General features: G+C 43.8%; 1 protein-coding gene across 1 annotated transcript; it reads right to left on the reverse strand.

The window, feature by feature from the left end:
- Positions 1 to 218: 218 nt before the first annotated feature.
- Positions 219 to 4,364, reverse strand: klf6a (Kruppel like factor 6a). The gene is made up of 4 exons (XM_034108530.2): positions 4,024 to 4,364; positions 1,847 to 2,429; positions 936 to 1,059; positions 219 to 564 (listed from the first exon to the last, which is right to left on the reverse strand). Exons 1-4 carry the CDS (start codon positions 4,123 to 4,125, stop codon positions 513 to 515), a joined length of 861 nt encoding a protein of 286 aa, XP_033964421.1. The 5' UTR covers positions 4,126 to 4,364; the 3' UTR covers positions 219 to 512.
- Positions 4,365 to 10,776: the final 6,412 nt, after the last annotated feature.

Here is a 10,776-nt window from a genome sequence, read left to right on the forward strand (position 1 = left end):
CACCATCCATCAATCCAACTCCAAAAAAAAAAAAACCCCTCTCCTCTTCCTCTCCTCCCAGGGGGGGCCAGTCAGCCGATCTCAGACATTCACAGTGCACACATGCTTACCTCAGACAGTTTTGTAAAGTACCAGTGTATCTGCTGTCCGGGAGATGTCCCCCAAAAACATCATGCACCATACATACAGATCATTCACTCTTTTTGTTTGTGTGTGTCTTTTATCTTTTTTTTTTTTTTTGTGTGTGTCCTTCTCAAAAAAAATGTCTTCCCCATCCATGATTTTGTCCTTTTTCGTTGCAACAGACAACCTTTCAGAGCGCCTTTCTCCAAAGAGAGGTCCCGGAGGCACTGGGTTTCAGTATGGTGCAAAACGGCATGCTTTGGCTGGAACACACTCCCGCCACTCTGCTCTGGGACAGTTCAACCAAGAGACTGGTCGGGAGACGACATTTGTTTTTTTTCTTTCCAAACTTTCCCCTTTTTTCCGCCTTGGTTGGAGCTTGCCCTTCTCTAGACGTGCCTCTTCATGTGAAGAGCCAGATGATCGGACCTGGAGAAACATCTGTGGAGGAAGGGGAGCAGGAAGTCAGTTTCAATACAAAAGATACTGGACCAGGTTTTGTGCTCCAGTGATTACCAATAGATACGAATTTGAGCCTTTAGATCACATGCTTTGTCAGAATGGAAGCATGAAATTCTAGTTTTGCAATGTCTTAGCTAACATTCATACCAAGGCTTATACTGGCTGATTTATCCATGTAGCTTTAATGTTTAGCTACCTGAATAAAATGCATCAGTGCTTCCGTTCTTTAAAGACATGCATTATTATCTAGATGATGCAAGAATAGGAGATCACATCAGGAGAAATGTGGTGCATGCCTCAGCTCTGTGTTAAAGGCTAGTGACGTTCCTTCAGACAAATGGCTGGCTTACCTGTCACAGTGACTGCATTTAAATGGCTTGGCCCCAGTGTGCTTCCTGAAGTGCCTGGTCAACTCGTCGCTTCGTGCAAAACGCCACTCACAGCCCTCCCATGAACACCTGTAGGGTTTCTCACCTGCAGGACAAACAGTAGGGGCGATTAATTCAGCTCAAACACAAAAGGAATGTTTTTTATCCTGCTGAGGCTGTGATTGGTCGACTCTGCGCTGTTGTCATTCAAATTCGTTCAGATCAATCAGCGCGGAGCCAGGGCAGATGACATAAGTGCTGACAAGTCACTCGAGACCCGGATTCCACAGAACCGGTTTGATCACGAAGCTGTGTTTTGTCGACCACCTGAAACATGCTAAGAATGCTAATAGCGATGCTGCGTAGGCGAACATGTGAAATGTATAAAATGAAGTATACTTTTAATCAAAAATAAGAAACGCTCAAATGACCATTCAAAGCCCTTCCAGCTCGGTGCCCCCTGGCTCCCCGCCCATTCACCCCTTTCCCATGGTGAAACTCAATCTGTTTTCAAGTCCTTTTATCTCCCATGTGCAACCCCTCCCCCCTGTTTGCTCCCTCCCTCGCTCCCTCCCTCCCTCCCTCGCTCATTCACTCAGTCAGTCACATTCCAGATAGATTAGGTCACAGTTTAGCTATCCAGCCATGCAGAGCTAATACTCGCAGCGCTCCAGCTGAGGACATCATGCAATGTGGACCTTTAATTACATTGCACAATGGACGGACAATGACGTTAAGGTGGAAGACTGAATTAAAAGCACTTCCGCCATCCGCTGTTTTAAACACTATGAATGAATTGGCTTGAGAACAGCTGAGCAGACCCTTCCGTTTACATTCATCACACGTGGTCATGATGTTGGTAACCTAGGGTTGGATAGGAGCTTGGATCTCACCTGTATGAGTGCGCTGGTGTGCTTTTAGGTGGGAGCTCTTTGTGTAAACCTTGCGACAGCCGTTGAAGTGACACCTGTGCACTCGCCTCCTGCCGTCTGGGGACGCGTCCCCGCAACTGAGTCCCGTCTTTTCCGTACTCTTTGCCACCCCGCCGGTCCTGATTTTGCCCGGCAAGTGCGCCTCGGCATGTGTGTTGACCCAGCCATTAGTCACGACACCGGGCTCCGAGTTGGCCTCCGGAGAGGACGGGGGAGTGCTTATGATGGATGGGCTAAAAGGTCCAGAACCAACCAAGACAGAGCCCAGAGGGTTGGAGGTAAAGCTGTGTGTGGGCGAGAGCTCCTCAGAGCTGTCTGAAGCTTCGCTGCTGGCGTCAGAATTCACACTGTTGGTGTCCAAGATTGGGCTGTCCTGATTGTCCTCGTCCTGGGCCACGGGCAGCTTTGGGTCGGACTCGGCCTTGGCCTTGTCCCCGCAGACCAAGATCAACTTGCTCCAGAGGTCCTCCTGGCTGTCGAACTTGAGTTCTGCCGTGGAGACGTAAGGCTCGCTCTGAAGGTAGCGCTCCAACTCCAAGCATGTCTGGTCGAATGAGAAGATTGAAAAAAAACGAGTTACAACAAACCCCAAAGAGAGGATTTTCATTCACACCAGCACATTGCTTCTGTGTGGGAAGCCCTTCTAAATGATGCATGTGCACCCAAATTGCCTAGTGTGGTGTAATATTTGTTAAGTGCTTACAGCAGGAAACATTAAACAGGAAATAGTAGCAATTACAGCACTTATCTTTAGTGTACTCTTAGGCTCATACTTGTAATGAGCAGGTTTAGATATAACAGCTGTTAAGATTACTGGATGGAAAGATAATCATTGTTTTTTAAGCAAAAAAGCCAAATATTCGCTGGTTTCAGCTTCTCAAAAGAAGATTATGCTGCTTGTTTGCATTCATTTAATGTCATATCTTTGGTTTTGATTGTTTCTGAGAAAATAAAATAAAACACATTATCTTGGGTTTATATGAATCAACTCGAAAACAAATTGAATGTATTTGCATTGCATATGCCTAGAGTCACTGATTTACTCCTTTTCATAATAAGGGCTCATCTCAAACATCACCACATGTGCCCCCCACCTCAGCTTCATGTCATGTAAGCAGACCTGATCTGTCATCCCCTCTGAACGCCAATCCTCCTGCACCTGAGTTCAGCCTAACACTAAACTTGCTTTGTCATTTCAACACTTGCATGACTCACTGAACAAATCTAAAGTCCTTTTAAGGAAGCCGCGCAACTCCCCCCCCCCCTCCTCCTTCCTTCCTCCAACATGAGCCATGCAGATGCTTTTTCTCATGCAAACCTATGACATGCAATCACATCCTTCCTCAGTGGCAGCCACTCCACGAGATATTTGACTTCAGAGGGCCATTTAAGTTGAAAAGCAAGGGGCCATTCATTAGACAGCAGCTTAGCAGGGCAGATGTAAAAGAAAATATTTCCCTCCAGGCTCCTGCAGCCCAACAACATATTTTCCAGCTGTGCTAGTGCCTACTCATGCAAGCAGGAATTGGCCCTGGCTGACATTTGATAGTGCCATGTTGTGTAGCACATTCAAATTCAAGAATGATGAGTTTTTAAGGATATTATGGCTTAGAAAAACAAATGATAAAGCTGAAACAATATCAAATGGAAAGCTGATTGGTTTTGAGACTGTGGCAAAACGGACCGACTGAATCATGTTGTAAAAAGTAAATTATTGGCACATCTTTAGAGCTGATCCTGAGCCAACGCGCTTCTAACATTTTGAATTAACTGCCGACGTGTTTGAAATCCTACTTCCTTCTAGTGAAACCAGCAGCACTAAAGCAGCCAATGAAAGGAGAAGTCAAACTGGAGAAGTCAAACTAAAGCAGGGCAGTAAACGCAGCACGCCGCTGCTTGTATTACTCTGTGCCCATTCATCTTGGAGGAGCAGAGTCTCGACTCTAGCTGTCAGACTGACACACTGATCCACTTCAGAAAACTTCATAAGGGAACCGATCGTGAAATATCGCGTCAGGTGAAAGGATGTGCACGGTGTTTACAAACGTTATGATGCGAGTAACTAACTTTGCGGTGTAATCTATGAAATAAAAGCAACGCGTCTCAGTTCCGCTTCTTTGAAAAGAAGGTATATTCACCTGCTGCCAGTACTCCTCCAGTGACGGCAAGGCTGAGAAATAGCCCGTGTCGTGAACTATTTGAAGTTCTTGAAAGATGCTGCACATGGGTAGAACATCCATTTTCCAGAGTTGGGTTAAAAAATATTAAGCTGCAGTTAAATGTGTTGTAAAAAAACAACCGAGCGGAAGCGATGAGAGCGGTCCCCTGCGATGCAAGCCCGTAAAGAAGCGCTCGTTTTCAGCAGCGGTACAACCGAGCGTCCGTCAGTCCCCCCTTCTTCTGCTTCTTCTTCTTCTTCTCTGCGTTCAAGGTGTTTGCAAACACTGCACTGGACTGGATGGGGAACAACTGCGCTCTGCAAACTTCCCTATTCAAACCTCCAAGCCCGCCCCCCCCCTAACCCCCCCTTACTCACGGCAGGATTACGCCTGCATCCGATGAGCCAATCAGCGTCGAGCAGCGTCAGGGCTTGCAAATGATATCACAGTCAACCAATCCGGGCAGGCCTCTGACTTAATTTGGTTCCTTCTCCGTTTTAATTGGCGCGTTTAACTCCCAGTGTCTCGCCGCTGATTGGTTGGTTATTTATAGGCATGTATATAAGCGAGTGATGGGCTCTCTGTCCGTGCAGTCTTTTCTGTCGGCGACGTGTTTCGCCACAGACAGCGCTGTGAGCCGAAACCGTTCTATTCCTCTTCAGTGGAAAACATCTCTCTCTCTCTCTCTCTCTCTTTCTCCCTCTCTCTGTAACTTTGTCATAAGTAGCATTTGCAACATGGCTGTTTAAGGAGCGGAGTTCACCAAGCCTGTAACTGTCGTGAAGTGCATGTTGACATCAGCAACTGAATACATGTCTTGGGACACAGTGACAGGATGGCAGGATATTATGTGTTATCAACGCACGTATGCTTTTAGAGGAAGCATTTGTCCTCACTTCTCTCTGACTGAATTTATATAGACTTCTGCTTTAGTTCTGAAAAAGACCAGAGTTGCACTCTCTGCTAAGTAAGGGTTTCACAAGTGCATCTTGCCATTAGTTAAGAAAGCTTTTATCAGCTAATTTGCACTTAAAAGAGCATGCATCAGATTAAGATTCAAAGGAGTTCCCAGAAGTTAAAGGATTTGTTTTACCCCAGTTTAGTTATTATGATTCATGGAGAAACACATGGTGATTTCCCAAAACATCTCAGACCAGAATAATTTCTCTGCAACCTCTTCAGGGAAGTGGTTTGCAACCTTTTTTTTTTGAGAAAAGGGAAGATATACTTATGACCCCAAATTAGTGTCAACATTAGCTCTAAGCTACAACTGAAAAGTGATTTTCCCCTCAAATATACAAATTCAAGCGTTTCAGGAGGTTTGTTGTTTTTCTTTAGAGATAGAAAATAGAGACAAGCAAAACGTAATTCTTTTTTTTTCTTTGTATCCATTTATGGAACTTCTTTTATTATTGGAATTCTAGGCTTGTATTGCATACTTTTGACATTACACAAAGTAATTAGAAGTATTTACACTATAGTTTAATTATACCTTACATAATTCCACTATTGTCTGGTGATACCCAGCTTTAGTCCCTCATGAATGACTCTTCATTCCAGTAACATTCCATCACATATTTCGCAACTCTGTTACGTCATCCCAATTTATGCTTATAATTTCTTCTTTGCAGAAGTACTCGCGCGCCACAGAGGCATCTCTTCCTGCTGCATTTCCATAAGTTCACAGAATGAAGTCGTACCAGAACCTGGCACGCCATCGCCCGATGAGATAAACAACATTTCTACACAATTCCCACATTGTCTCACTAGTTGCAGTATGTTCTGCTGCTGGCCCAAGCAGACAACTGAGTGTCCTTTGCCTGGAGCTGGCCTCAGTGGCCCTGCTGAGGAATTCCATTCTGCTTTTATGTCACTAATGGGGCTATTCATTCAGTCCCTGTAGAACTGAGTGGACACTTTGCTTGGAAGAGTCCATTTCAAAAACGTCTTCTATCACCTCAACTTATCATTGCACAATAACACTCATTATGTAAGCATTTTCCAAAGTTGCCTAGGCTTACACCGTCTGTGTTTGATGAATAACAGAGTACAACGCCGGGTCCCGCCGGAGCATTAGTGGGCTGTTCGGCAGTAATCACTTCCTTCAGAAGGCCTCAGATGAAGCATTTAGAGAATGCGCGAGGTCCTGCATGGCAGCTTTTATCTCGGAGAGCCAGGTCCGCAGCTTTATCATCGTTATGTAATCCCAGCCCAGCCAGTAGCCACAGGAAAGAGCAATTCCAGGATGACCCATTTTAATGCATCACTGTCAACTCAATTAGTGAGTTGTTCTAAGGGGTTTTTCTGGGCAACCTAGGTGCTCTGGAGACCAGCTCTTGTATGGTTTTCCATAATGTGTACAGGGAATATTTAAAGACCAAGGCTATTCCCCAGAGTTCATCATCCTCTATGGACGTTTTACAGGAGCTGAAACGGAAAAGATTAGCCGAGAACTTGATGCTCGGAAGAATAATCGTCAACTATTTTGATAATCATTTAAATGAAGGCAAACAAAATCCAATATTTCACAGGTATTGTTGCTTTCATTTGTCATAAATGATTGAGTGCTGTTGGTTGGAGATAACTAGAAATCTGCTTCATTAAAAAGAAATGCAATGGTCTTAATTTAATAGGGTTAGAACTCAGGTGCATTTTGTTTTGTTTGCAGAGTAAAACAACTTCAAATACAACAAAATACAAGTTGTAAAGCTAAGAAACAAAAGTCCTTAGAGGGTTATAGAAGGAATCTCAATACAATAAGCATTAACACAATTCTAACCAGGCAATAAAGGTTTGTTTAATCCACTTTAACAAAAATAGGTACACCATAGTTCCAAATTTGGGGTGAAGTTTGGTACATAACAACAGTATACTTAACAGTACCAATGGTGCATAATGACATGGTATTTTCTTTATGTATTTGCCTGTAAGTGTCATAGAAAAGAAGCAGAGTCAGATGTATTGCCTAACAATGTATAAGCAGAGATGACGCCCTCTCATTATTTCCCTGCTTACCATCAGAAGGCCAGTTAGTAATGAGGTACAGTGCTGTTGATAGAGATGCATCGCTCTCCGCGGGTGCCACTGAAAATGTGTCCAAGCTTAAATAAAATGAGAATAAAAATAATTGATTGGAAATCAATGCACATACATCATTCACTCTTTTGTTAAAAGGAGAAATGGAAGGGAAGAGCGGGGTGGGGGGAGAGCTCCTGGAAAATCGATATTCATTCCAATCATAAATCAGAATTGAGTCAGCGCTCGCGGGGAGGGGAGATAATCATTGGCCTGGTTTTGGATTACATACTCCACAGGGCTGAGGCTTGTCTGGCCTGCAAATGTGTTTAGCTTTGTCCCAATCCCCCAGCCGCTACATGTCTCGCCCCCACACACACAAACGTGAACGGTGAGATCCTCTCATTGAAATGCATTGATGGTAACGTGCGTTGTTGGCCTTATGTGCCGCTGTCAAGCCACGTCTGGGGACAGATCAACATGTGTGTACAATGGGTCGCGTGGTGTCAGCTCCATCAGGCCGTCATTGAGGAGCCTCTGCCTCCCAGCAGCTCTTGACCTTGAGGATGAAGAGTGGGTCCCGTGTGTGTGTGTGTGTGTGTGTGTGTGTGTGTGTGTGTGTTTTAGCTGCGGACCTGCATGGGACACAGCAATCAGTCAGGGCGCTCTTGTGGTGTTTGGTGATGGAGGTGTGTGAATTGGTTTGTGCGCTTGCATTCAGAACACACCGATATATCAGTTTGTGGAAATCAATACGGTCTACCTGCGATATGACGGAGGTTCTTCCCTCATCACTGCAACACACACTTTGGAACACAGTGGAAAAGCTTCAACACTTTTCTTTCCCTCTTTGGTTAAGGCAGACAAGCCTTCGCTATTAAGCTTTAAAGAGTGCCATTATAAGTGTATGCATGTTTGTTTATTAATAAGAGGACAGTACATATTATTCAAGACTGACCTTTTGAATACATGCATTTAAATATGCTGAGGTCAGCTCAACATAATTAAAAACAGACCAATTCATATTTAATCGACTAGCGACAATGACTCCTTCCAGTGCCATCGTGACTTTGAGATTTTCAAATATCTCAGCATCTTAACAATTTGGTTTTGATATTGTTCTCCATTGTGGATGACTTATAGGAAGTTGCTGCCATAATATGTCACTTTATGCCATCATCATGTCAAAGTAGTGACTTTGGTTTATCAGTTAATGTCTGCAGCACTAATGTTTTATTTCCCATCAACCTCAGCTGTACTCTGTTTTGAGGTACAACAACATTTAAAGGGAGATTCCCATGTTTTATTTTCAAGCAGGATAGGTTATATATAAATACTGTTAAATATCAAAACGGTCCCTGTAAGGTCACAACTACACAATGTATTGGTAGTAAGTGCCGCTATTGTGATGTTAAAGTGGTTCCTTGGCTGCAATCGACAGTGTTGAGACCATTCTGTAAACCTCAGATTCATACTTTGACTTTGAAACCCATAAATGCAATGAATCAATTATAAAATCCAAAAAGATTATACATTTGGATTAAAGATATAATGGAAGCCGTCCTTGTTATGCCTTGAAATGTAAAACGGCAGCATCAGAACCATTTAAAATGAACTGCGATGCACTGTGAGTGTATGTAACCATGTGTATGGTGGTGGTGTTGTGACAACAGCAAATTACCAGTGAGCATGCAGGCTGTGTCATATGGCCTTGAGGTTATCACTCAAGTGAATAGCAACAGAGTCGGTGTCTCTTATCTGCAGAGACACTCTCGTTGCCCTCAGGAGTCTCTCTCCGTTCAAATGAAACAAATAGTCATTTCTGGAAAAACAAACAGTGTGGGGACCTCATGTACCGCCTCCAACCGCAGATCAAGAGCTGGTTGGGAACATTGCAGTCGCACAGGGAGAGACTTTAGTAGTAGATCTTAAAAGTGCTGGGAAATGTGCATGACACTTCAATGGTCATTGTTTCACACAGGGTGGTGCATTCAGGTGCTGGAAGTTGTTTTTCCCTCCAGGGCTGCATTAAAAAGCCACTGCCATTATACAGGGTGCAGGAATGTTAAGTATTTTTATTATTTTCTGCCAACCTCTGTGGGAACCAGCGCTCTCTGGCTGTTTCGGGGGGTGGTATTTAACAAGGCCACGGTATAAACACTGACCCAACCCACTGATTAGGCGATGTATTCATTGTAAACTTTCGGGTGTGTGGGAGAGAAAGAGGAGGGAGGGGGGCATGGGGAGTTATGATCGGGTTACAGTGACCATGAACGCACCGTGCTCAGACTCTTGATACCGGATCGCACATAGACACATTCCTATTGCATGAATAAAACCTACTCTGACTCAGTTTCATATGTGTGGCAGAAAACATGGTATTTCTGTCACAAGGAAGTGTTCATTTGTTTTTCTTGGCATTTATGGTTTAGTTATAATTTAGTTAGATCTTTTATTATGACTTGTGGTGCCTAAAATCTACATTTTTCCACAATCCCAATAGCCTAAAAACGCTACACGCCATAAATTCAATCTCACATGTGTCATTACTTTTGTATGTAAGTATTTTAGTTTCATTTTTATGAGTTTTACCTCATTGGTGGAACTACCATCTGTCCCAGATGGTTTTGGGCTACTGGATTTGAAAACCTCTAAGCACCAAGTTGTTTTGTGCCCGTTTCCAATCTCCTACCAAATCTGTGTTTTACAATGTAATGCTCGTCCCTGACTGTGTGCTATCAGAGTTTACGTCTCTCTGCCTGTAACCTGGGAGCCAGGCCTCTGCCCGGGGGGTCTTTGTCCTCACACAACTGTCAACAATGTGACTCCACTTTTGTGCTTATCCAAACATAAATCTTCGTTTATTGCCACAGATCTGGGTCACAGATCAGTTTCGGATGAAGTTATCCGACTGTAGGAACACAAAGAGGGATTTAAGGAAAGAGAAGTGCTTTTGTTTCTCGCAGGTACACAAAGACAGACTTTGTTTCACATGGGCGAGTTTACCGTGAACTCATTCGAAGTGAGACTTTGAGCAGCAGCACTATATGAGTACGCCTTTGCTCATCACATTAAGATACTGCTTCCTTGTACATGCAGGGGGAGATTCATCAAAGCAAAGTTTATGGCACTGTAAAGAATGAACTTTGGAAAATCTTTAATGTGAGCTTCTACTCTGTTATAATTGTGTTTTTGTCAGGAGAGCTGATCAGCTAATGCAGAGTGTGAACTTTAGATATCCGTGCAGTATAGGAAACACATCAGCTCTCCTGCACCTTTTGCTAAGGTCGTGACTTTTAAAGGTTGACTCCAAACACCAGCTTTGTTGACTCAGCGCCTGTCTGTACATTAGGACACAGATAGTGGGCAGGCTAACGGCCGGCTGCTGCCAGAGTAACACATCCTATCCACTATGACCTCACTTGCTGGCGAACGCTAGTGAACTTTGAACAGTTATGTCATTTATTTGATCTGTGTGTCATCGGCATTTCCCTCCCCAGATTCCTGCCCTCCCTCTTTCCTCAAGCCTTACGCATTTTCTTTCCTTATCAAAAGGAAATCCTATCCCGAAACCCTGTGTTACCCTTCATAACCTGTTATGCCCCTGCTTTGTTACGCTCCATTGTGTGTTTTCTTTGGTAATCACTACTATGTTAGCCCCTTTCATTTAAACTCCATTTCCCCAAGCTTAGATAATGGATATTCTCTGAGAGTAAA

Source organism: Pseudochaenichthys georgianus, chromosome 20 (genome assembly GCF_902827115.2).
Source record: "Pseudochaenichthys georgianus chromosome 20, fPseGeo1.2, whole genome shotgun sequence".
In the NCBI taxonomy this organism is placed as follows: Eukaryota; Metazoa; Chordata; class Actinopteri; order Perciformes; family Channichthyidae; genus Pseudochaenichthys; species Pseudochaenichthys georgianus.